Source organism: Microplitis demolitor, chromosome 1 (assembly GCF_026212275.2).
Source record: "Microplitis demolitor isolate Queensland-Clemson2020A chromosome 1, iyMicDemo2.1a, whole genome shotgun sequence".
NCBI lineage: Eukaryota > Metazoa > Arthropoda > Insecta > Hymenoptera > Braconidae > Microplitis > Microplitis demolitor.
Genome location: NC_068545.1, coordinates 6,941,513 through 6,968,134, shown reverse-complemented (window position 1 = coordinate 6,968,134; position 26,622 = coordinate 6,941,513). Strand labels below are relative to the sequence as shown.

Here is a 26,622-nt window from a genome sequence, read left to right as displayed (position 1 = left end):
TCAGAAATAAATGATTTATATCATGGCCAAGTAAAAAAATCTAAATTGGGAAATAACAGACACCCTGATATGTATATAAATGTATATCGTAGTTTTTAGACAATTGCGTATTAAGAAATGTAATTTTATATTTAAAAGTTTCCGCTGCTGACATCTCTTTATACAGACTAAATATAAAAATAATAATTATTTTTATGTTTATTATTCTATTTAATCTAATAAAAAATAATTTTATTTATATTTTTTTCTTTTCCAACGTTTAAATTTAACTATAAAAAAAAAGAAAATACATTCATGAAACTTAAAATTATGTTGGTGATTTGAAAGGGGTTAAAATGTTTTTTAGCTCATTTACTGATACTATACTGTAACATATAGTCGAGATATATGTATTCTTTAAGTATAAAAAAAAAACCAGTTGTATCAAGAATTCAGAGTAGTCTTATAAGATTTTATGTGTTATATATTATTAGTCTTATATATATATAGCAGTGGTTCATATATATATATATATATATATAAGAAAGACTGTAAGACTACCAAAATGGATTCAGTCGGCAAGTTATGATTTAATATCTCATATAAACCGAGATACTCAGCAGCGAAATCACAATAAATATGCCGAGGATATGATTTTAACATGCGGTAGCTCTTTAATTTATAATAACTTATTAAACAATCGCTTACGGCTATTTACAAAGTCTTATACATTTAATTATAAATAATAACCCATATCGATACTATTTTTTTTTACATAAAAAAAAAGGTTCAAAATAATTTATTTTTAAAAATGAAAATTATTAATCAAATTAAATTTGATTTTAATAAATTTTGGTAAACATAAATAATAGATTGCACAGAAAGCAGGCTGTGCAATTATTATTATTATAGAAAAGATTCTCATACAACACAAATGTAAAATCATTGGTCTGCAAACGTGAGAAAATTCGGATATACATATATGTGATATATAAATATAAGAAGTCTAAATTGCGGATAGATATCGGCTCGATGAACAATTGTACACTGCCTGCGGCTATAGAGGAAACCCGCATTAAAAGTAAGCGCACAATCTTTTATTTTGGCGCGTGGCTGCATCTTCTAATGTGTGCACTCGCTTCAACAACTTTTGAAACGTGCCAAGAATATACGCCTATGTATTTATTTATTTAGACTATTATTTTTAATCCTATTCATATAGTTATTAAAAATTGATTCATTAATTTCTTTTTATTTTATTTTAATTAAAGAAAAAATTAATTACTCAATTTTCATTAATCAATTGAAATGAATAATTATATAAATTGGAATTAAATAATTAAAATTTTTTTAAATTCTTAAGTAAATTAGGGTAGAATAGTCATGAGATAATTTTTTAATATTTATATTTTTCTTTACGAATTGGAATAAAATAAATAATTGATTAAAATTAATATAAGGAAATTTTTTATTTTTTAGATAAATGAAAAAAATATTATTACACATGTATGTGCAACACGTGCAATAGTCTAGCAATAGTATTGAGAATTATTCGAATTAGTTTAGTGAAGTCAAAGACCAATGGTTAAACACGTGTCGCGTAATCCGGCTTTAGAGTTATATTGAACACACGAAATATATATATATATATATATATATATATATATATATATATATATATATATATATATGTAGGAGAAGAACTTCTGTACACCGTGTAAGAGCAATCGCCCACGCATAAAAATAAAAAGAGAAAGAAGATAAGCTTTCGCGAGGTCAGCTGATGTTATCAAGGCTCAACACTGCTTGAACATCCCCATATGTCTCTACATGGCCATGTATGTCCCTATGTCAATGTAACAACCCTCTCGAGGAGGCGGCAACCTTCGGGGTTGCACAATCGCAGGCTGATTGATAATTTATACGGTGCGTGCAGGTTATTTGATTATCCATCTTCCCCAACTGTGATTTGTTCTATATATTTTATTTATTTATTTATTTTTCTCATACTCATGCCCTCACTTGATCTCTTTTTGTCTCTATATATATTCCATTTTTACATTTTTTTTATATATTTTACAAGTTCACATATACGTAAATATTAGCAATGGTGATTTATACCTAAAAATAGTTTTCTTTTTAAATTTTATAACTATTCAAAAATATTTACATTTATTTTCTTTGATTTTCACCAGAATATCTTTTAGTAATATGATGCCATCTTATCCCTACTACATTTATTAATATAAGTACAAACACAAACTTGTACTTACAAAATAATTGTAAATGACAGAAGTAATTGCACATGCGCAAAACATTTTCATTTTAATATTTAATGAAAAAAATTTGTAATCGGTTTACATTTCAATTACACTTACTCAGTTCATCATCAGTCATTACCGCGTGTGTGTGTATTTTTTTTGAAATAAAATAAAAAAACTTTTTTTTTATTTTAAAAACTTATAAAATAATTTATTATAGAACAGTGAATTTTTAAATATTTAAACAATAATTATTCTTTTTTTTTTTAATTTTAATTGTAAAATATTTTTATCAAATTTTTCATTATTGTTATTTTATTTTCTGATATTTTTCAAAAATTATTAACTTTTAGTTAATAATATGTTAATGTAAAAAGGAATACTATCAATATTTAAATTATATAAAAGACTACAATTTATAAATTTTAGGCGTATGAAATATATTTATATTTTGTATTTTATAGAAATAATGAGTCCCAAGCATTCAAAATTATTAAGTTTATCTAGAAGAAGCAGAGATCGTGATAGAGATTACTTAAGTAAGTTTGTTATATTTATTACCTGAAATAAAAATAACACAATTACTAACTACTGGGTAAAATATTTAAGTTTTAAAAATACTGAAATTAAATTAATAATTAATATTATTTATTTATTTTTAATAATATTTTATCGATTTTGAATTTTAGAAATAATTAAAAAAGAGTCAATAAATCTCGATCATATTATTGATCAATGTAGCTGTAACATCTCAGTACAAAGATTTCCAACTTCTTCACTGAAACATAGCTACACTTCTCATAGATCTAAATCTATACCAATAATTAAAAAAAAATCTTATAATACTTATCCTTCTTTTGCAAGAGATAATTATGGATGGTATAAAGTAACAGTAAGCATTTATTTATTTTTCTATGTATATATACAAGTAAAGTAAGTTTGAATCGTATTAAAATTTTGCATGAAGAGTCTAAAATTTCATGAGTTCATTTATTCAATATTTTATTTAATAATTAATATAATTTATGAGGGTACTAATTAACTATCTTATCTCCTTTAAAAACTTTAAATTAATTATTTTTGTCTAAAAAATTGTTAAATATTTTTTTATATATTCTAGACTCATTAAATTTCATTTTTAAACTCGTAGATATTTTATATAAATATATTTTTTATACAAGTATAAAGAAAAGTATCGGTAGTTAGACTTTTTTGATTTTCCGTTAACATAGTAATTCAAATATTTTTTTAAAATTTATCTATTGATTAATAATAATAATTATTGAATTCAAATCAGTAAAAAAATCCATTATTATTTGTCTTTAAATAATTTTATTCATAAAATATATATAAGAGAACTAAATACTGATAGAACTGGCAATCAAATTTGCTTCTTTAAAAAATTTTTTTTAAAAAACAGAAATCTCTTTATTTGTTAAATATTTTTTTAATAAAAAGATGACGTATGTCTTTAAAATATTCTATATTTTATTTATTACACGGAATGAAATTTATAGTAACAATTACAATATATTATGAAAATGGTTCCCATATCGTATAGTAACAGGTTTTTTTGTATATCGATTATCGGAATAGCACCCATACAAATTATGGCAACCATTCCCATCAATATGGGTTTAATTTCTATACGATATTGAAATATTTCCTATAAAATGATGATAATAATTCCCATACTACAATAGTAACTGTTACCATATATTATGGTAAACGTTACCATATACTATGTTAAAAATTACCACAATATTATGATAATGATTATCATGAAATTATCGTAATAGTTACCATAGGAGTATGGTAACGATTATTACCGTTATATTTAGAAATTGCCATTATATTATGGGAATCATTAAAATAATATATATGGTGACATTTACTATAGTAGTATGGGAACGACTAGCATCAGATCATAGGAATATTTTACATATATACGGAGAAAAATAGGTGCAGCAACAGGACGTACACTGTAAAAAGAGCGGTGTTAAAAATGGACTCATTTTAACTCCGCCCGGTGTAAAAATAAAATTACACCAGTGTAGGAGGAGTAATTCACCGGTGTTAAAAATACCGGTGTTAAAGTGGGGTAACCATTGTAAAAACGGAGTAGAACCGGAGTAAAAGCGGGGTAAACTGAAAATGAATTAAAAATATCATTTATTAACAAGTATAGTGATCAAGTAAGTAAAAATATTCACAAAATAAAATATTTTAACACCCGTAAAGAATATCTACACCGGCGGCGGCGTTATTTTAACACCGGAGGATTTGTTTTAACACCGGTACAGAATATTTACACCGGCGGCGAGGTTATTTTTACACCGCTTTCGGTGTTGAAATTTAACACCGCTGATTTTAACACCTATACCGCTTGGTCTTACCCCGATGATTTTTACAGTGTAGTCCTGTGGGAGCAACAGGATTGTCATGTTACAGCAACAGGACTTTTCTATGGAAACAATAGGATAAAGAACAAGTTCCGTACACCAATTTTTTTTGTCAGTATAATAAAATTACACAAATTCGATAAAATTTCAAATTTCGAAAAAAAATTTGAATTTTTTTCCAAACTTTGAATTTTTTTCCAAATTTTAGAATTTTATTATACTAACCAAAAAAACTTGGTATATGAAATTCGTTCCTTATCCTATTGTTTCCACAGGAAAAATCCTGTTTTTCCCACAGGATGTGCCCTGTTGCAGCGCTTTTTTTTCGTGTATTATGGGAGCGGTAGCCATGATGTAAAAAGTTTATTTTAATATACACCTAAGCACTGTTTCAATGTGAGTTTATTACTATGGAACTATGGGAACTATTCCCGTAAATATAGTAAACATGATCATGATTCAATTACCATACGATATAGGAACTTTCACTATTATTATAGAAATTGCATTCATACTTATGGAAACTTTTTCCAGAAATTATCAAAGTATATGCATAATTATTATTATTAATAATATTAAGAATAGTGTTATTAAATAATAATTAAAATTATTTTATTTAGATACCGTTTGGTCACAAATATAGCAAAGAATCTATAATTTCAAAGATTTTGAAATATATTTATCCTTTTACTTTTACTCCTGTTATGGTAAAAAATATTTATTTATTATTAATATAAATATTTAACAATGATAAATTATAATAATTTATGTTTTTTATTATTTAGTATAAAGATATAGAGGATAAATCAATTTTTTATGTCGATAAAAAAACAATAGCTGATGAAATATCAAAGTGTGATAAAAAAATAAAAACAAATGATAATTATAGAATAATGATAAAAGTTACAAAAGGATATCCATGGTGCGATTTTGATGAAAATTTATCTAAAAAATTGAAATACGTAACATCAAAACGATTATGTGAAACAACTAGATCGCTTGATTTGTCACATTTTTACTGTGATCCATATTTAGTTGATAATTATTTCTGTGCACTATTTATACCAAAGATATTTTTCACAATAATGAATTTTGCATATGATTTTATGCCCGATTTAGAAATATTATATCTTGAAAAAAATAATTTACGTTTAACTAAAAATATATGCCGTGGTATTTCAAAATTTTCAAAATTGAAAGTTATTTACTTAAATAATAATATAGTAAGTAATTTTTTTTTTTGTATTATTGCATTGAAATATTTATTATTGAATTATCGTATCAGTAATGACAATGGTGAATATTATTTTTATTTAGATAAAAGATATTAAAGATTTTAATGGACTCAAAAATTCGAAACTAGAAGAATTATTTCTGATTAATAATCCAATTTATAATAATTATATTCAATCCAAAGAAGAATATCGAAGGTAATGTAATAATTTATTGATTCTTATCAATGCTCGTATTTCAGACAACTTATTAGTTATTTTTTTTTTATTTCTAATAGAATACTACTTACGATATTTCCTTCACTGATAATACTGGTAAAATTTTAATTATACTTGTGTATATATTAGACTGGGCCAAAAAAACTGACTATTTTTTTTTTTTTCGTTATTGTGAAAATATTATTCCTGATGACAAAAAAAAATTATTGTGCAAGTTTGAATCCTTAATATTGATATTAAGAGGTGTATCGTTACGACTATTAGTTTTTTGACAAAAATTTTATTTTTTACCCAAAACTTGTAAATCATTTATCTAAAAAATTTGAGCAATATATATTAATAAAGAAAATTGAATTCTCTACAAAAAATATCTCTTAGTAAATTAACGTAAAACGAGCCGTTTCTTTGTAACCGTGCCTTAAACATTGATTTATTTTTTAAATTCTTTGTTTCTATTTTGGATTTTTGTAGCTACTAGAAATATTGAAATTTTTTTCTAGTCAAGATACATATTATTGAAGGAAATTTAATGTTCAACAAAAAAGGTCTCTTAACATTTTTTGCTAACTTCAATCCTTCGAAAGTTATTCAAGGTTTAAGTTGAGTCAAAACGACTTCAATAACCAGAATAACTTTAAAAGGAGTGAATTTAGCAAAAAATGTTAAGAGACCTTTTTTGTTGAACATTAAATTTCCTTCAATAATATGTATCTTGACTAGAAAAAAATTTCAATATTTCTAGTAGCTACAAAAATCCAAAATAGAAACAAAGAATTTAAAAAATAAATCAATGTTTAAGGCACGGTTACAAAGAAACGGCTCGTTTTACGTTAATTTACTAAGAGATATTTTTTGTAGAGAATTCAATTTTCTTTATTAATATATATTGCTCAAATTTTTTAGATAAATGATTTACAAGTTTTGGGTAAAAAATAAAATTTTTGTCAAAAAACTAATAGTCGTAACGATACACCTCTTAATATCAATATTAAAGATTCAAACTTGCACAATAATTTTTTTTTGTCATCAGGAATAATATTTTCACAATAACGAAAAAAAAAAAAATAGTCGATTTCTTTGGCCGTCTAGTATATGTAATATAAATAATTTAATATATGATAATTTTTGAATAATTTATTTATAGGATGGTTACAAAGTGTCATTATCAACTGTATTTGAGTTCGATAAAGGGGAAGACGAAAAAGAAGAAATAGAAGTATGTAAATTACCATCAACTTTAAAAAATCATTATCCTCATTCCGAAATACGGAAAATAGCTAAACAGTTTATCAAAAAATATTTCGATATTTACGACGGCGATTCACGTGATTCGCTGCTCAGTTTGTATCACGAATTAGCATTCTTCAGTATGAATGTTAGTTTAGCTTCTTTGTCATCCTCTCAAGAATCTGGGTAACGATTTTTAATTAAATTTATTTTAATATTTAAACTAATAATAATTTTTTTAAATAAAAGACATATATAGAATATTTTTCCAGAAATATTGAAGATTACCTTCCGTTTCATCGAAATTTAATAACGAAGAAAGTATCAGATCAACGAATGAATTTTGTAAAGCAAGGAAGATTACCAATTGTTACTTTGATATCACTTCTGCCAAAAACTTATCATTATTTAAATAGTTTTTCAACCGACGTTATCTTACAAACAGTTAATTAATTTATTAATTATTATTATTATTTAAATTTAATTATTGGATTATATCAGCTGTATTTGTTACTTTAATTGATAATTTATCTATTGCAGGTCGGGACAATGATGATCTGTATCAGTGGTTGTTTCAAAGAATTAAATACCAAAGGAAAATCAATGTTTTACTTCAACCGTACGTTTATTATCAAGTTGGAAGCTGATGATTGCGTGATTATAAATGATCAACTTTATGTGTCTTATCCAACACCAAAGCAGAAAGAGCAGGCTCTTGATAACTTTTGTACTGTCGTATCATCAGCACCATCACCAACCTCAACAACAGCAGTGGCATCAAGTCCTTTACCTCTTTCAACACCGATGTCATCACTAATAACTCCACCACCAACACCAGTTTTATCAACAGCTAACACTGAATCTGATAATTCTACATCTAGCTCAGAAATGGTCACTGAACCGACAATTAAAAGTGAATTTCTATCGACATCAACATCTTCTGAACCAGAATTAACTGATTCTTTTAAAGAAAAACTAATTAATCTGAGAGGAATTATAGGTGACTGTATGTCAGCAATTGATGGATTTTTGGATGATATAGATAATAAAGAAAAGTTAGGTTGATCATTTCGAATTTTTTAAACAGTTATCGTTATTAGTAATTAGAAAAGTTATTTCATCGCATGCTTGAAATAAAACAAATAACCGTCTGTGACGTTTGTATTTATATTATTATTCTATTTATTAATTTTCTGTAAAATATAAAACAATAATTTTCTTTAAAAAGCGTCTCTGACGTAATATTTTTGTAAAATTTATAAAATAATTATTGTCATTATAAGAAACAGTTAATAAGATAGTTGCAATAAAATTGTTTAATTGTGAAAATGCTTTTTCTTTTTAATTACAATAGCTTCATTAAAAATATATCAATTTAAAGGAAATTTAATGTAGAATCGATTTAAGAGACAAAACTCGTCGAGTTCGAGCGTTAGGGTTTTAACCCACGCTCTTTAAAACTGATACCGATAATAATTTCATTAGTAAAAAACAATTTTATTTGACTAATTATAATTAAAAAAAAAAAAATCATTTTACTGCAATGATGATTTCAATTTACTTCATCACAATTAATAATAATCCTGAAGCTCGCACACAATTAACGATTTTCAAAGTTTTCTTTTCTACAAATCGATTAAAAAAAAAAAAAAAAAAAATATGCACACATAGAAAATTTAAAAAACTATAGTCAAGAGTGGATTCAGCTAACAATTGACAATTTTAAAAATTTTACAATAATTAAATAAAATGTAAGTATTTTTTTCAATTTAATTTTAATTTATTTATTTATTAAAAATTTATATATTTTTCCGTATCTTAATTTACGGCATTTGCACTCATAAACTACAGGTGCAATTTAAAAAAAATTTTTTTTTTATCATACATCGTTCTTAAAAAAATCCAAGAATTATTGAACGTCAGATAATTCAGTATCATAATTAATATTATAATTACTTTTAGAAGATTTAATAGAAATGTAACTATTGTTCTCATGACGCCATTTTTCAAAATTTTTAAAGATTGTGAATGTAGCAGACAAATAAATTAAAAATTTCTAAATCGATAGAGAAAATAATTAAAAAAAAATATATTTTAAAAAAATGCACTTACTAATTTTAAAATTTGTTAAACGCCCATTTTCGCACACCTCGAACGAGAAGCGGAGAGGTTGTGCTTTATAACAGACTTTTTTTAAATTTTAATTTATTAATTATTTAGTCTATATATTTATAATTTTAAATTTGTCTGATGTCTGCTACATTCAAACTCATAAATTTTTATCATTTTATGTCTCAGCTAGTCGAGTAGATTCCAAGTTGGGTCAAAAATTTCAATATATATAAATATATATCGTGCTAAACTATTAATTTTACAAGATTATCCAATAAATAATTTCTCGTAGATAATTTAATTACAGAATTGTACCAAATGTTCAACATGTATATAATTATATAGTTTTGAACATAGTTTGATAGCCTTCAAAATTATTGAGAATGTAAAAAAAAAATTTTTCTTCAATCGACTTTTTTTTCAAGCTTGAAAATAATTAAATAAGTAACGAGAAATCTATTTCCATTTCGGAAGCCGAATTTTTCTGTTCTGCTTTATTAATCCAAAAAATATTTTTAAAAAAGTCTTTCAATAAATCACCCCATTAATTATTATTAATTTCAATAAATCAAATAAATTTTATTTACGTAAATAGAAATAAAATTTGCGCGCCTTTATTTTTTTGACTAATTTGAATCCAACCAATGAGCAACCGGACTCCATTTTCTTGCAATTTCGACCGTTGACTAACTTCAATTCTAATAAACTTTATTCAATTCACAGTATTCAAAGTATTATTGCGACAAAACAATTGATAATAACAATAATAATGTTATAATGTTTACCTAATTATTAATATTAACATAAAAAGTAATTATTGCTAAACACGTTAATTAATATACATTTATTTTATGTAAATATATACACTACATTAATATACAGCTTATATATTCATACAGATAGTTAGCACGTGTTCACATTTATACATTTTTTATAAATAATGAGTTCTAAACAATCAAAATCATTAAATTTAACCATGAAAGACAGGAAAACTGATTATTTAAGTAAGTTTGTAATATTTATAACTTTAAATAATAATAATATAAAAACTAGAACGATTAAAAAATATCCAAGTTTTAATAATACTAAACTTAAATTTATAATAATTATTATTTATTACATTTATAATAATAACTGTTTATAATAATTATTCATAAATTTTAAATTACAGAAATTGTTAAAAAAGAATCAGTGGATTTACATTGTATTATTCATGGAAGTACATGTGCAATAACAAAACAAAGGTTTCCAATTTCTTCACTGAAACGAAGTCATACATCACGTCCTAAATTATTGCCAATAATTAAGAAAAAATCAGATGAAAGTTTTACTTCTCAAATATCAGATAATTATGGGTGGTACAAAGTAACTGTACGTATTTATTTATTTATTAATATAAATAAATATAATAATTATACGTTAAAGTAAACAGTTAGATTAAAAATGTCGTGAACAAATTTTCAAGCCCAATAAAAAAATTAAATTATTGTGTCTATAATACATAGATTACAAATATTGGCATTGTAATGATGAAAAAGAAGTGTTTTAAAAACTACGAGAGATTTTGAATTGAAAAAATGTCTTGATACATCAGTTGTGGAATATACATATCTAATACGTAGTATCCCACAAAATTTGACATTTTCACTTTTTTTGAAAAATGGAATCATTGTAACAATGTGCAGCTTATGTAAAAATTTTAGAGGTCAAATTGTTTATTTAGTATTTTTGAATAAATATTATAATATGTCGTATCCCACACGCAGACTCACGCATTCTAATATGTCGTATCTCACATTCCTATAAGTTTAGTCACGCTTAATATTTTTAATTTTAAGTTAATTTTAAGGAAGTAATTAACGAAATGAGTAAGAAGGTAATGATGCATAATTTTTTAACTTTTCTTATAGCATATAATTCAAAATTATTTATTCACTACAAATGCCTGTATTTTATGAAAACATGAAAATAAATTTGTAGGTTATACCAATGTAAACATAATACAAATAATTTTTTTCTTTGTCGACCGTGAAACGTTTTTATCGTCTCCTGAAAAATTTCCCAAATGTGGGATACGACGTATTAGAATAGAAGTATCGATATGTTAAGAACTGAACATATTTAAAACACGCTAAAAAATTTCATTACTATAAAAATTTTACATGTAATATTTTCTTATTCGCGAAGATGATGCCTTGGTACAACGCGTCTTAAATCGAAATGTAAAACATCCTCATGAGAAATTATTTATCAATGACAATAATAATTTTTTATTTAAATAATTAGTTTTATTTGATGAGGGTAGAAATAGTTATTTCTGCCCTATGTGAGAAGAATAGTATATTACACACCTAGGGAAGTAAGTAAGAAAGCCTCAGATCACATGTTTGTTGACCTCGGCTTTGCCTCGGCCAACATGTCTTACTTTACTTCCCTAGGTATGTAATATACTATATTTTTGATCGTTAATTTGCGATATTAGTAATTTAATAATTTATGTACCCGCTAATAATTGTCTGCGGCATTGGCCTGAAATTGGTTTGTTTCGACTAGTTGTATAGAGACACTGAAACTTTAATTTTCAATGCAGTTATCATGAAAAGAAATATTACTATTAAAAAAATAACTAATCTTACAATTACAAAATGTGAGCTGATAAGTTTCGATGACAGTTTATGACTACCCAAGTAGCACAGAACCACCTTAAGATGGTTTTAAAAAGGACAACACAAATTTTATTTTGTCTTAAAGCCGAGTTTTTTTTAATAAGTAAGACGTACAGATGTTGGTTCTTGGAGTCATAGAAAATTTATATGATTTTTTCTCTTACAAACATAATTTCAATTACAAAATAGTTTAGATGATCTTATTTGACAATTATTTGTAATTTACTTTTTGTCATTACTTATTTCAAGTTTTTTAAGAAGATATTTTGTTACATAAATATCTGATTGTTTTGACAACATTTGGTGCCTTATCGATAGGTCAAAAAACAGCCTCAAAACTGCTATCTTATAGATATCACTAAGCCAAGTGGCTTTTTTAAAAATTAAATCATGTAATTATAAAATAAGAAGAGGGTATTTAGTTTCTATTGGCGTGTTCGGTTGCTAGCTGTGGAATACATTTATTTACCATACATTTACTTCTTTGTTTTCTGCTCTGAACTCTGTTCTATAACGATTTTATGCTCGGAGATATACGTACTCCAAGCAAGCAACCAAATATCCTATATATGTATGCATATATATTTAGATTTATTAAAATATTTATACAAAATATTTCAAATTTAAAAAATAAAAGAATGTTACATATGATTTTAAATTATTATTATTATTATTTTTGTTACTATTTATTATTATTTATCATTATTAAAGTTTTTAAAATTGTTTTGTTCAAGGTACCATTTGGTCGTGAATACGGCAAAAGAGATATAATTTACAATCTTTTGAAACATATTTTTCCTTACACTTTTACTCCTGTTATGGTAGAAATATTTATTTCATATTTATTTATAACTAGTATAAATATTTAGTTATTATAATATATATTTCTATTTTATTTTAGTATAGAGAAACTGGAGATCAATCAATTTTTTATGTAGATGAAGAAGAAATAGCTAAAAAATTGGCTGCATTAAATGAAAAAATAAAAACATCAGATAATTACAGAATAAAGTTAAACATAGAAAAAGGATTTCCTGAACATGGTCTTGAAAAATATTCCAAAAAGATAAAAAAAATAGATGATACTTTGAGCAAAAAATTAAAGTATGTTGCATCAAAACGACTGTGTGAGAAAACCAAGACACTTGACTTGTCACATTTTCACTGCGATCCATATCTAGCTGACGATTATTTCTGTGCTCTATTTATACCAAATATATTTTCAACAATAATGAATTTCGTTTTTGACTATATGCCCGATTTGAAAGTATTGGACCTCAGAAAAAATAACCTGCGGCTCTCTTCTACTCTAGCGGCAGCTATTTTAAGATTTTCACATTTAAAAAAAATTTATTTGAATAATAATTTGGTGAATTTTTTTTTTCCTAAAATTTTAACATGATTATTTATATATAATAACAAATATTTTTTATTTATGTAGATTAAAAATTTAAATGGCCTCAATTTATTAAAAAATTTGAAATTAGAAGAATTATATCTTTCTGGAAATCCTCTTCGTGGCAATAATGTTCAAAACAAAAAAGAATATTTCAAGTAATTGTTAATGTTTACTAATTATCTACTTAAATTTATATTATAGTTTATAAATTACGTTCTTTTTATTTTCAATAGATATATACAGATAATATTTCCTTCACTATTAGTACTGGTATGGACTTTAATTTATCATTTAACAACTATGTACCTGAAAACTATTATGGTAATTATTACTTTCGTATAAATTATTTATAGGATGGTTTCCAAGTTGGTTTCAAACCAATTGTTATCGACTTAGAAATGGAAGAAGAGGAAGAACGAAAATTTCCAATGTCATTAAAAAATTTTTATCCTTGTGCGGAGGCACAAAAAATAGCTAGGCAGTTTATTAAAAAATATTTCGCTATTTTTGATAGCGACTCACGTGAGCCACTGCTTAGTTTGTATGACAAATTATCATTCTTCAGTCTGACTATTAATTCAGCTACTCCGAAGTCTCATGAATCGAGGTAACAATTTTTGAATAAATTAATTTTTTATTCAAAAATTTTAATTAATAGTATTTTTTTGCAACAATTCGCTATATTTAAAAGTGAAAAAATAAATGTTTATTTAAAATTAAGTTTGAGGTTCCGGGGAACAAATTATTATTTTCGCAAATTTATTTTTGGTTCATCAGGAGATATTAGTAACAGTAGACTTATTTGAAAATAAGGCAATCAATTAAGATAGACGGTGTTAATACTTTACATTATGATCACCCCAACAAACAATTTAAATTTGCGTAAATGGCAGTGTTACATTTCTACTTACAACATCTCTACTGAAGGGAAGTAGCTACAACTCTACTCACTCATAACTTTACTCAGCCTCAACTCTACTTAAAGTTTTTTTTACTAAGGTTTAACTCTACTCAGTTACTACATCTTTATTCAGCTCCAATTTTACTCATATATTTTATCCTATTGAATATCAATTCTTTGTGAGTAGATTTGTGTAGTTGAGTAAAAATAAAACTGAGTAGAGTTAAACCTGAGTAAAAAAACTGTGAGTAGAGTTGAGGCTGAGTAAAGTTGTGAGTGAATAGAATTGTTGCTACTTCCCTTGAGTAAAGATGTTGTGAGTAGAAATGTAACACTATCGCGTAAATTAATAATTTGTTATTATCTAACCACCTGGATCCAATATTCCTCGGAACCTTTAATTTAATTAATTAATTATCGGGTCGAAACCATAAGCAAGATATTGAAAAATATTTTTACAGAAATATCGAAGAGTACGTTCCGTTTCATCGAAATTTGATAACAATGAAAGTAGCAGATAAACGAACAAATTTATTGAAGCACGGAAGATTACCAATTGTTACTTTGATGTCACTTCTGCCAGAAACATATCATTATTTAAATAGTTTTTCAACCGACGTTATCTTACAAACAGTTAATTAATTTATTAATTATTATTATTATTATTTAAATTTAATTATTGAATTATATCAGCTGTATTTGTTACTTTAATTGATAATTTATCTATTGTAGGTCGGGACAATGATGATATGTATCAGTGGTTGCTTCAAAGAATTAAATACCAAAGGAAAATCAATGTTTTACTTCAACCGTACATTTATTATTAAGTTGGAAGCTGATGATTGCACGATTATAAATGATCAACTTTATTTGTCTTATCCAACACCAAAGCAGAAAGAGCAGGCTCTTGATAACTTTGGTGTTATCGAGAGCAAGCTTCTGATAACACCAAAGCAGGAAGTGCAAGATTTTACAAATGTTTTTACTGTCCAATCATCAGCGGCATCATCAACATCATCAACAGTAGTGGCATTAAATCCTCTACCTCCTTCGACACTTAAGTTATCATTAATAACTCCTCCACCGACATCAGTTCTATTAACAGCTAACACTGATCCTGTTAATTCTACGTCTAGTTCGGAAATCGTCAATGAACCAACAATTAAAAGTGAACCTTCATCTCCACCACCACCAACATCATCAACAGTAGTGGCATTAAATCCTCTACCTCCTTCGACACTTAAGTTATCATTAATAACTCCTCCACCGACACCAGTTCTATTAACAGCTAACACTGATCCTGTTAATTCTACGTCTAGTTCAGAAATCGTCAATGAACCAATAATTAAAAGTGAACCTTCATCTCCACCACCACCAACAACTCCTGAGCATGAATTAACTGATGATTCTTTTAAAGAAAAACTAACTAGTCTCGGAGATATTATACGCAATTGTCTGTCAGCAATTGATGGATTTTTAAATGATGAAAAAATTCAAAAAAAGTTGGATTAATTTTTAATTTCTTTAAACAGTTATCATAATAATAAAAGATTATTATTACTTGTTAAAAATTTTCAAGCAACCGTCTGTGACATTTTTATTATTTTAGTTCTTAATAGAATTAAAAAAAAAAGTTTTTTTTTTAAAAAACCGTCTATAACGAACTATTTTTATAAATGCTGTAAATAAGTCTAAAAATTTAAATTTTTACAGCTAAAGTTTTTTTTTATCAGATAAAAAAATTATAATAATTATTTCTTACTTTTTTTTTCTTTTTATCATTCAAATATATCAAGAATCCGCTGTCCATAAATTGGATCACTTAAAACACAGATTTTCACTCTGAACTCAGTTTTGAAGTGTAACGTTACACCTCTTACGATGATTTAACAAAAATTTCTTTTCATTGCTATAAGTTTAAACTAAATAAAAATTCTAAATTACCAACTCCAAATAAATATTTATGGTATGAATTTATTACTCATAAAATTTGCATAAAAGTACCAAAAGAAAGTAACAGAATGTATATTATGTTAATAAACAAAAAAAAAATCCGAACGGAAACAGGGGCGTTATGAACTAAATCATTGCGGGATGTTATGTCACATAGAACGAGGGTAACGCAAGTAGTGTAGTGTTGTGTAGGAGATGACATGCGGGCGGAATTGACGGCGATGACAAAATGTGTCGTCAACGAGCTAAAGAGAACAGAACACACGAGTACTAAACTACTGTGCTGGGGGCAGTGGCGTGTAGGACGCCGATGATGACATAATTGGTATCATTCGGGGTCTTCTTTTGAACCCCAATAATTTTCAATGAATAAGTGTAAAGATCTAATATTTCATCTTGTACTGCCTTGCTATCGTTCATTTACCCTTCATCTGCCCACATTTCAATTATTACTCTAGTTTTTTTTTTATCTCTTTATCTTTATCATTTTTTTTTTCAATTATCCAATTAAATCATAAGCTTGATTTTTTTTTTTATCATTCACAAGTATAAATATCAAAATATAATTATTAAATTAGTTTATATATTGTTCCAAAACTTGTAATTAAAACTAAATTTAAAAAATAAATAAATAAAAATTACAAGAAATCCAGCAAAAGAATATATTTTTATTTAATTACTCTAAATAAAGTTCAATTTTTTCTTAAATATTTTTTAACCACCACGGATTTAATGTAAGAAATTATATATAATAGTATACAGAAAAAAAATTATGGGAAGTTTTCCTATGCATTATGGGAATAGTTCCCATAATGGTATAGGAATGATACCCATAATATTATGGGAACCATTCCTATAATATCATTAAACTTTTATTGTCGCAAAATAGTGTAGGAATTTTTTCAAAATTTGAGATTTTATCGAAATTTAAATTTTTATTTTCAAAAGTTAAATTTTCTTGAATGTTCTGCACTGAAAAAAATTTTTTTTAAAAATTTTAATGTTTTTGCCAAATACGATTTTTTCTTCAATGTTTGAATTTTTGTTTTTATATCTAATAGTATTTCTGTGTATTGTAGAAGTGAATTGCACACTTCTCTTTAAATAAATATTTTCATGATAGTATGGAAACCATTCTCATAATATTATAGGAATGACTTCCATAATAGAATAGGAACTATTCCAATTGCTTTATGGGAACCATTCGTATAATATTATGGGAATTGTTCCTATAATTTATGGGAATGAATCCTGTAATGTGTAGGAATAGTTCCTATAAATTATAGGAACCATTTCTATAATTATAGGAACTGCTCCCATAATTTATGGTCGTAGTTCCTATACTTGTATAGGAAAAAATTTCACAAATTTATGGGAACTATCCCCATAATTTTCTTTTCATGTACAATTTTTTAAAATTTATTCTTTTTTAAGTTTACTGTAACTTGAAATGTGATAAGTAATAAACACGCTAACAGAATGTGATATATATATATATTACTGTCAATCCACTTGGTTGCGACAAATTGTGAGCGTGTACTTTAAACTATGGATATCTTTTAGTAGTACGACTTTCCCCGTCTCTTTACTAATTTTATCATTTATTTTATTTTTATTTGTTTTTAATTTTAACAATTCCTTCACTCTACTTTTTACTTCTGGTGTCATTCTTCGGGTTTGAGGCAAATTATCGTAGAATTTTTTAGTTGTTTCATGGTTGTGATCTAACTTTATATTTGATATAATTAAACTATTTCCATCTTCAGTTACTTTAACTTTAAACGAGGCCTGACAATTCATTTGAAAAGTACTAGATGATCTCTCTCCTGTCGACATAGATTTAAATTTTTTCCCACCATTAATACAACAATATCTAATCGAATAATATTTCAAACTTTGTCCAATGTGTCGCTTAACTCCTTGTTTTCGGCATTTTCCAATTGTAACACAATCTCTTTTATAAAAGGCACAATTTTTGTAATTTTGATAATTTTTTATTTTTTTCTTCAACTCTTCGAATGTGTTGAACCTTTGAATTACTTCCAACTCACTCACCTCACCTGCTTGCTGAGAAACATTTGATAATTCTTTATTATTAATCGCCGAATCTTCTGTATCTTGATGGTCGATGTCAGAAGTCGCTTTATTAATTTCATTAATATCTAAGCAATATATTTATCATTATTTTGTAGTAAATAATTATCATTAACTAATAGTAATAAATTAAATAATGAATATTTACCCTTTTTAATTAAGTCAATTTAAATTAGATTATTTTAATTTAAAAATTTATTTTCTTTTTAAATTGTGACAGCTGTCAGTTTCTTTAAAAGACTGATTGTCACTTATAATTTATTTAATGACTTTTAAATTTATACATTTAAAACAAAAAAGTTAAATTTATTTTATATATATACACTTTTGAAAATTTGTTCGGTTTTCAATAATAATTGAAATGAAAATTTAAAAAAGTTTTTTTAATTTAGTACTACCTTTTTTTTTTCAAAACCTTAATTGGTTTTTAATAATTGTAAATTTTTTTAAATGTTCCTATAAAGAAGCTCGTATTAAAAAACTAATTATGCATGAAAAAAATAGAATTTGCAATTAAAGTTATAACTTTTAAACTAACTACCAGCCTTAAAGTAAATATTATTTTAAATTAATTGACTTATGGACAAGAAAAAAACAATTATTTAAATGAAACAAATAATATACATAGTGATTTTAATTTTTATGACATTTATGATTTGAAAACTTATGTAATATAAAATAAAGTATATAAATAAGTACATAGATATTTTATATTTCCTACTGTTTGAATTTGCTAATGACTTCAAATAATTTGCTTGTAATTTTAAGAAACATTTTTGACATGCATTTTCAAAACATAAATTTTTTCACTAGAGTAAATTATTTATTATTAATAAATAATAATCAATTATTAAAAATACAATTTAAATAAAAGTTCAATGCCAAGTAAAATTTCCAATGCAAACGCAATGTACTACTGAAATATTAAAATTATTCAAATTTTGTTAATTTTTTTTTAATTCTCATTAAAAAACATTAATTTTTCAAGCAAAAAGAAATTATTTATTTAAATTTTATTTAAAAAAAAATTTGATTTCCAACAAATTTGAATTTTTTTAGTGAGAAAATAAAATGATTTAGTTCGTTAATTTTAGTATTTTTGCTTTTGTTATATTAAGCTAGAGTTAGATCTAGAGCATTCTCAAAAGCACCCTAGCTATATAATAATAATGATCAATAATTAAATATTAATTATTTAAACATTACATTTAAAATATAATATGAATTAACAGTGTATATTAAAACATCATATAAATAATTAGTAAAAGATTTACTATAGTCATCCGGCAAAAATAAAAATAGAGTAGAATAAAATAATCATATTTATAAACATTTGTTTTTGATAGTCAAAAAATTAAAATAAGGTACATAAAATATTTGTTGTTCCCTTAATTGACTTTCATGTTTCATTCGTTATCGGACGAGTACTTATATATTATATTATTCATTCGATAATCAAAAAATTCCATACTTACTTTCATTTGGTAACTGCAAAATATATTTAAAAAATGTCTTATTGAAGGTAGCAGAGTGTAAGTAAATTTTTTTTCTTTTAAATAAACAATTAAAATACTTCTGGGAAAAATTTTGAAAAATGCATTTCAAAAAGTTTGACAAATTTTTTTGGGCGAATTCCAAAAATTTTATTTTATTCACAAGTAACTTTTTTATGCATAGAAACAATAAAATTTTTTAATGTCTGCTACTTTCAGTATCTTAATCCGATTATTTTTTATGTCGGTATGTAATCTAACTTTCGGCTTTTTCCAAAATACAATTGTGTAATTATAAAATAATTGAGGGCATTTTCCACATATAATTATTTATACTAATTATGATATTTAAATTACATTTTAATTGTCGTAATATTCCTGTAGAAATTGTTCTATTAATTATTTATTTATTTTTATTAATCTACAGTCAAGTAAATTTAAAAAAAAAAAATTAATAATATGTATTTGAAATATGTATTATTCTACGTCACATATTTTCATTTGTTACTTTTGTATTTCAAAATAATTATTTTACCAAATGTATTAATTTGCAATATAATTTAAATATTAATAAGATCAAGTGTGTATTATATATGATTTTTTTTATGTACTGCGTGTTGAGATGCCTGATGAAGGTCAAATATATGACCGAAACGTCGCAATGAATTGACAATTAGTATTTTGATTAACATCCTATGTCCACTTTTCTGCGAACTTTGTGAAAAAATTTAATATTTTAACTTTTTGATTGATTATGACTGATAATATTTGTTATTGTACTTTTGTATAATAAACAACATATCAAGTTTTTATTAATAATTTTATAAATACACACGCAAAAAAATGAACTATATAAATTAGTAATTGATAACTAAAAATTTAGAATGTGGTCACAATTTAATATTATTTCAAACAGTAATTCCGTGGTTTCACTGAATATATTATAATAATCTTAATTTAAATATTGAAATTTAAAGTTTATATGTAAATAAATCATGTTACAAGTAATAGAAATTACTGTTTGATTGATAAAAAAATGAAATTATAGTAATTTAACGTTTCAGCTTCAACATTCGATGTTTGGAGCATTTAAATTTATAGTAAAAAAGTAAAGAAACATTCAGTATGATAAATAAAATTTTCAATGTCGAGCAATTGATTTTATATACAACGTTATATAATTATTACGTTCTTCAAATTGTCAAAAAGTATATTTTAAGCTCATCAGTTTTTATAGTTGGAAACAAAAACATTTTATTTGTGTTTGTAAGCTTTTAATGTATGTAAAATCTAAAGTATTGCTATGCGCGGCTATATCTATATGGCAAGATGACGTATTTTATCATTTTAAACAATAAAATTTAAAGACCAAGAGTCACTATTTTTTTTCATATCAATATATTTTAGAGAATCATTCTTATACTTTTTCGCTTTCAATATTATATCAATTATTAATTACCTTCTTTGATGCGGTTTTATTGTTCAAACAATAAAAATGAATGAAAATCCGAATAAAATTTATCATTTATTTTTTTGCGTGCAAAAGTTGGTCACTGAAAAAAATTTTAATTTCACTATCTACTAAATCTAAAATATCAATAAAATAATTGACATCAGTAATAAAGACTAAATAATTCATAAATAAATTGTATTTTTAAAATTCGAAAATAATTATAAAAAGAAAAGTTTTTAAATTTACAAATTTTTCCCTCCAATTACACGACAAATTCCAGGTTTAAAATTAACATTACAGGTGGCAGCACCAAACAGTAAACTAAATTCTCGTTGTGACCTTCAGAGTAAAAATGAAAGTAAAAGTGACCTAATTTTTTTATGAATGAAATAGGAGATATTGGAAACTTAAGTGGCGCTAGTAGACATAGTGTAGTAGAGTATTGTAGAGTACTCTGTACTTAGTACATGCTAATACTAAGTACTCTAAATTTCATCCCTCGAACGGATTTTACAAGAATTAGCCAGCATATCAGTAGACAATATTGGTTATATCAGTCGAGAAGAGCGACTTGAGTAGACTAGAGCTTGGAGCAGAGCAGCAGACGCAGACATCAGACATCATCCATTCCCATGCTCCATTACAATCCAAAGTGATAAATTCAAACAAAGAACAAAGTAAAGACTGCTTAGTGTATTAATAATTTATTATAAATTATAAGTTAAATAACCAGAGTTTAAAAGTTTTAAATCAAAATCAACGGTAACAATTCAATATAATTATTTATTTATATACTTAATTAATTTATTCGCACGATGGATAATGATATTTTACGTCAAATATGGACTACATTCAAAGAATTATCTCAAGGTAAAAATTTTAATATTTATTTACAAATATATATAAATATACGTAATAAATAATTATTTTTATGAATACTAAACATACATTTTACAGAAGTTCCATTCAATAGTAATGATATTGAACCTCATTTTGCTCACAACACGGATGATAATGTTCCAATAAGAAAATTATTTATTGGAAATTTAGCAGAACGCGTAAGTTATTATTAAATTAAGTAATGATACTAAAGTTAGCTAACGTCTAATAATTTAAAATCTTTTTTAAATGGTAGATTGTAAAAAAAAAAAAAAATATTAAAAAAATTGCATCTATAGCGTTTTTAATTTTCCATAAATACATTAAGGTGCTCCATTTGAAACTAACATTTTTTTTTTAGCAGACACAAGAAAATTTTGTTATTTATGTTGAGAGAAAAATTCCCTGGAAATTTCAGCTCTTAATTTTAATTTTAAGTACTTCCTCTCGAGCATCAAAGTTTTCTCATTTAAAAAGCATGTAAATCGAATAACTTTTCTTTTAAATTACTATAACTTAGCCCGGTTTTGAGCTATCGTTTAGAAACCAGTTTTTATTTGTAGAGTATTTGTTGCTTTTTAAAAGTGTATACATCGGTTTTGTTCTAACTCGACCCATGTCGATTGTATCAGCTCTGAAAGTCAATTTTTCACTTTTCTCATTTATTTTTGTTAATAGTGAAGAAACGGTTCATCTTACGAAAAATATGCAAATAACCAATCTTTTAGGAAATTTTGTCCTCTATGAAATTGCTTATGACACTTATATTGCTAAAGTGCACCGTTCATGAGATACATGCATTTTAACATTTTGCAGTAAAAAAAATTGTAAGCTTACTATAGTACTAATCTTTTTTACTGTAAAATGCATGTATTTTTCATGTAAAAAAGATTAGTACTATAGTAAGCTTACAATTTTTTTTACTGCAAAATGTTAAAATGCATGTATCTCATGAACGGTGCACTTTAGCAATATAAGTGTCATAAGCAATTTCATAGAGGACAAAATTTCCTAAAAGATTGGTTATTTGCATATTTTTCGTAAGATGAACCGTTTCTTCACTATTAACAAAAATAAATGAGAAAAGTGAAAAATTGACTTTCAGAGCTGATACAATCGACATGGGTCGAGTTAGAACAAAACCGATGTATACACTTTTAAAAAGCAACAAATACTCTACAAATAAAAACTGGTTTCTAAACGATAGCTCAAAACCGGGCTAAGTTATAGTAATTTAAAAGAAAAGTTATTCGATTTACATGCTTTTTAAATGAAAAAACTTTGATGCTCGAGAGGAAGTACTTAAAATTAAAATTAAGAGCTGAAATTTCCAGGGAATTTTTCTCTCAACATAAATAACACAATTTTCTTGTGTCCGCTAAAAAAAAAATGTTCGTTTCAAATGGAGCACCCTAAATGTGCATATTTTTATTCTGTATTTTTTTGTAATTGATTTGTTGAAAAAACAATGCGAAAATTGTTAACTGTCTGCTAACTTTAGGATTATATTAAATATATGGTGAATGTAAATGAATTCATAACAGTAATATGTTTTTTTTTTTTTTTATTATTTTAGACAACGAACAAAGACTTGGAAAAATTATTTAGTGCCTATGGAAAAATAGAAACTTGCTATGTGAAAAGAGTTGATGGTAGAAGTCATTTTGGTTTTATAACTTACAGTGATGTCGAAAGTACAGTTCAGTGAGTATATAATTATTATTATTGCTAACTAAATAAATAATCAGTTTTATATGATTTTAAACAATAATTGTGTTTGTTGTTAATTAAAGGGCACGACGAGCTGCTCATAGAATGGAAATAAAATTACACGCCCGAGTATTGCGTGTCACTGCTGCAGACTCTTGGCACCAGCCAGATAGTATCGAAAATCGCAAAAGGTTTTCAGCAAAAAAACAAAATAAAAATGATATTGAAACGGCCGTAGCGGAAGTAGCTGAGCTTGAGTCTAATAACGATTCGGATTCACCCATTAATAAATTGAATGATGATTGTTTGATTGAAGTATTTTTATATTTACCAATTGCTGATAGAATACGAATGGAAAGAGGTATTTTTATTAAGACAATACTTATTTTAAATAGGCTAGAAATTTTTTTAATTATGTTCTAATAATTTTTCTCTATTAGATAATTAGCAATAAATATTTTATCGACAGCTTACGAAATTAATATAAATAAATAATAAATTTAAACTCTACCGTTTTTTTACTAATCTTATTTTTTTTTTCTACAGTGTGCAAACGTTGGCAAGCATTAAGTCAGGAGTCTTGGCACTCAGTTAAATACTTAAACTTATCAAAAAAGTCCTGGGGCCTGTCACCAAAAATTCGGGTGCAAGTTGTCGATACAAGTACTCTCCGCAAAGTGTTGGTCCGTTGTGGTAAATTTCTAACACATTTAGATTTGTCACAGGTGTCACATTTATTAAGCTCCAGTACTTTAACAATAATTGGTAAACTCTGTCCAAATATACAGTTTTTAAATATAACTGGATTATCATTATCTCCATCAGGAATAAATTCACTGATGACAAACTGCCGAAATATAACAAAATTTATGATGAAAACACTTACGGGACCATGTGAGCGCGAGTTATCACAATTATTTTCAGCAAATAAAAAGTTAAAATACATATTAATTGATGGAGATGAATATATGTGCGGCAAATCGTTTTCATCACTGCCCCATGATGTTGTTGAAGACTTACATTTAATTAGATGCACAGCATTATTGTCAAATTATTTTGATGTAGGAATAAATCATCTAACAAATTTAAAATCATTAACGCTTGATGTGTGCGTGTGTCTTACAGACTCGACCTTAGAAGTTGTTGGTAAAAAAACAACAATAACAAATTTAGAATTTCGTGGTATGCATCCATTGATATCATCAAGTTCATTAAATCATTTAGTAAATTTAATGAATCTACAACGACTGTGTCTCAACGATAATATTGTGGTAAATGATGATTTTTTGATAAACTTATCATACAACTGCAAACAATTAAATTATTTAGATTTAACCAGCTGCCATTTGGTAACTAATCGTGGTATTAATTCATTAATAACTTTAATTAAATTAGAAACTCTGATAATTAATTTCGTAACAAAAGTTGATGATGATGCTATTGCCAATTTTCAAAGTCTCAAAGTATTTAAATGTTGGGGGTGTAAAAATGTTACGGATGTAAGTATTATAAATTTAATAAATAATGCGCCTCATTTAATTTATCTCGATTTATCAGCAACTGCAATTACTTGTGAGTCGCTTCATACCGCTGTTGCTGTAACAAAAAAAAGAAAAAATAATTGTGTTCTTAAAATGATTATCGGTGGTACCTTTACCCATTCATCTGAGGTTAAAGAAATTTCACCTTTATTACAAATCGTTAATCTTGATTTATCGGTTTTAGATAATAATACTAAAAAATATGAGTATTTATCATTTAATTAAAAATTTATTTATTTTAAATTATATCAATTATTTAAAACTTTTTTTTTTAATTATTTTTAAAAATTATTAATTTTAATTCATAAATTTAATTTTTTGAAACTTGTTACAGTTTCATAAAAATTTGAGAAATTTTACGAAGTCTATATTACAGGACTTCAATACTGGATTCAAATTTTATAAAATTTCATAGAATTTCGTGTAATAAAAATTAAAAAAATTTAATGTAATTCCATAATTCTCGTGTGGTAATATTTCATAGAATTTCGTATAATTTTATAAAATTTCATAAAATTAAAAAAAATTTCCTAAAATTCCATAATTTTCTTGTTGTGAAATTTTTTACAATTTTATAAAATAATTTTTTCACGGTTATATGTTTTATTACTGTTTAGTTAATGACTGAAATTAAATTTATTTGTTTAACTGTCAAAATTTCGGCTTATATACTACTTCAATAATTAATGTAAAATAAATAGCCTGATCTTAGTATTTGTATATAAGAAATATAAATTATGTATTTACGTGGGTATGTAATTGTATACTTATGTTTGTCAATGATTATAAAAAATAATCATATTTTAAATAATATGGTTTATAATTCATATTGAATATTTAAAAAAAATAATAATAATTTGAATTATTAGTGTAGAAATTTATATTAAATATTAAGAATGAATTAAATTTATAGTTAAATTATTTAAGCAAACAATAAATTATCGATTAAAAAGTAATGAGTTTGGTAATTTAAATAATGTGGAAATTTTAATAATTAAAATATCAAACATATTGTAGAATTTTAAGATTAAAATTATCTACAGTTTTATGACTTTTGAATAATGAGTTAATATCTAACTTACACTAAAATATTTTCAGTTA

At 25.1% G+C, this 26,622-nt stretch overlaps 3 protein-coding genes across 8 annotated transcripts; all 3 read left to right on the top strand.

The window, feature by feature from the left end:
* The first annotated feature begins 1,691 nt into the window (after positions 1 to 1,691).
* LOC103578737 (nuclear RNA export factor 1) lies at positions 1,692 to 8,613 on the top strand. 4 transcript variants are annotated; one of them, XM_053737407.1, is made up of 10 exons: positions 1,692 to 1,905; positions 2,705 to 2,779; positions 2,930 to 3,132; positions 5,263 to 5,349; positions 5,428 to 5,865; positions 5,960 to 6,072; positions 6,153 to 6,189; positions 7,238 to 7,506; positions 7,593 to 7,764; positions 7,861 to 8,613. In XM_053737407.1, the coding sequence occupies exons 1-10, from the start codon at positions 1,800 to 1,802 to the stop codon at positions 8,383 to 8,385; spliced, it is 2,025 nt and encodes a 674-aa protein (XP_053593382.1). In that variant the 5' UTR covers positions 1,692 to 1,799; the 3' UTR covers positions 8,386 to 8,613. The 4 variants fall into 4 exon arrangements, with proteins under 4 accessions (XP_053593382.1, XP_053593387.1, XP_053593389.1 ...); XM_053737412.1 differs by lacking the exon at positions 1,692 to 1,905 and adding an exon at positions 2,336 to 2,386 and having other exon boundaries at positions 7,861 to 8,612; XM_053737414.1 differs by lacking the exon at positions 1,692 to 1,905 and adding an exon at positions 2,342 to 2,518 and having other exon boundaries at positions 7,861 to 8,612.
* Positions 8,614 to 10,124: 1,511 nt separating this feature from the next.
* On the top strand, positions 10,125 to 16,987 carry LOC103578738 (nuclear RNA export factor 1). Of its 3 annotated transcripts, none has more exons than XM_014440963.2 (10): positions 10,125 to 10,242; positions 10,332 to 10,436; positions 10,604 to 10,803; positions 12,833 to 12,919; positions 13,000 to 13,467; positions 13,540 to 13,652; positions 13,731 to 13,767; positions 13,851 to 14,104; positions 14,860 to 15,031; positions 15,131 to 16,987. In XM_014440963.2, the coding sequence occupies exons 2-10, from the start codon at positions 10,373 to 10,375 to the stop codon at positions 15,908 to 15,910; spliced, it is 2,175 nt and encodes a 724-aa protein (XP_014296449.1). In that variant the 5' UTR covers positions 10,125 to 10,242; positions 10,332 to 10,372; the 3' UTR covers positions 15,911 to 16,987. The 3 variants fall into 3 exon arrangements, with proteins under 3 accessions (XP_014296449.1, XP_014296450.1, XP_014296453.1); XM_014440964.2 differs by having other exon boundaries at positions 10,315 to 10,436; XM_014440967.2 differs by lacking the exons at positions 10,125 to 10,242; positions 10,332 to 10,436; positions 10,604 to 10,803 and adding an exon at positions 10,860 to 11,308.
* Positions 16,988 to 21,818: 4,831 nt separating this feature from the next.
* LOC103578740 (F-box/LRR-repeat protein 2) lies at positions 21,819 to 25,761 on the top strand. Its single transcript, XM_008559908.3, has 5 exons — positions 21,819 to 22,261; positions 22,349 to 22,449; positions 23,847 to 23,974; positions 24,064 to 24,341; positions 24,527 to 25,761. The coding sequence occupies exons 1-5, from the start codon at positions 22,207 to 22,209 to the stop codon at positions 25,744 to 25,746; spliced, it is 1,782 nt and encodes a 593-aa protein (XP_008558130.3). The 5' UTR covers positions 21,819 to 22,206; the 3' UTR covers positions 25,747 to 25,761.
* The last annotated feature ends 861 nt before the right edge of the window (positions 25,762 to 26,622 follow it).

Bases quoted from the DNA above. Each gene is read 5' to 3' on its own strand.
- LOC103578740 (XM_008559908.3), top strand. From the start codon at position 22,207: ATGGATAATGATATTTTACGTCAAATATGGACTACATTCAAAGAATTA. The intron at 22,450-23,846 runs GTAAGTTATTAT...TTATTATTTTAG, and splicing joins TTGGAAATTTAGCAGAACGC to ACAACGAACAAAGACTTGGA. The intron at 23,975-24,063 runs GTGAGTATATAA...TGTTAATTAAAG, and splicing joins GATGTCGAAAGTACAGTTCA to GGCACGACGAGCTGCTCATA.
- LOC103578737 (XM_053737407.1), top strand. From the start codon at position 1,800: ATGTCTCTACATGGCCATGTATGTCCCTATGTCAATGTAACAACCCTC. The intron at 6,073-6,152 runs GTAATGTAATAA...TATTTCTAATAG, and splicing joins TCCAAAGAAGAATATCGAAG to AATACTACTTACGATATTTC. The intron at 7,507-7,592 runs GTAACGATTTTT...ATATTTTTCCAG, and splicing joins TCATCCTCTCAAGAATCTGG to AAATATTGAAGATTACCTTC.
- LOC103578738 (XM_014440963.2), top strand. From the start codon at position 10,373: ATGAGTTCTAAACAATCAAAATCATTAAATTTAACCATGAAAGACAGG. The intron at 10,804-12,832 runs GTACGTATTTAT...GTTTTGTTCAAG, and splicing joins ATGGGTGGTACAAAGTAACT to GTACCATTTGGTCGTGAATA. The intron at 13,768-13,850 runs GTATGGACTTTA...AATTATTTATAG, and splicing joins TTCCTTCACTATTAGTACTG to GATGGTTTCCAAGTTGGTTT.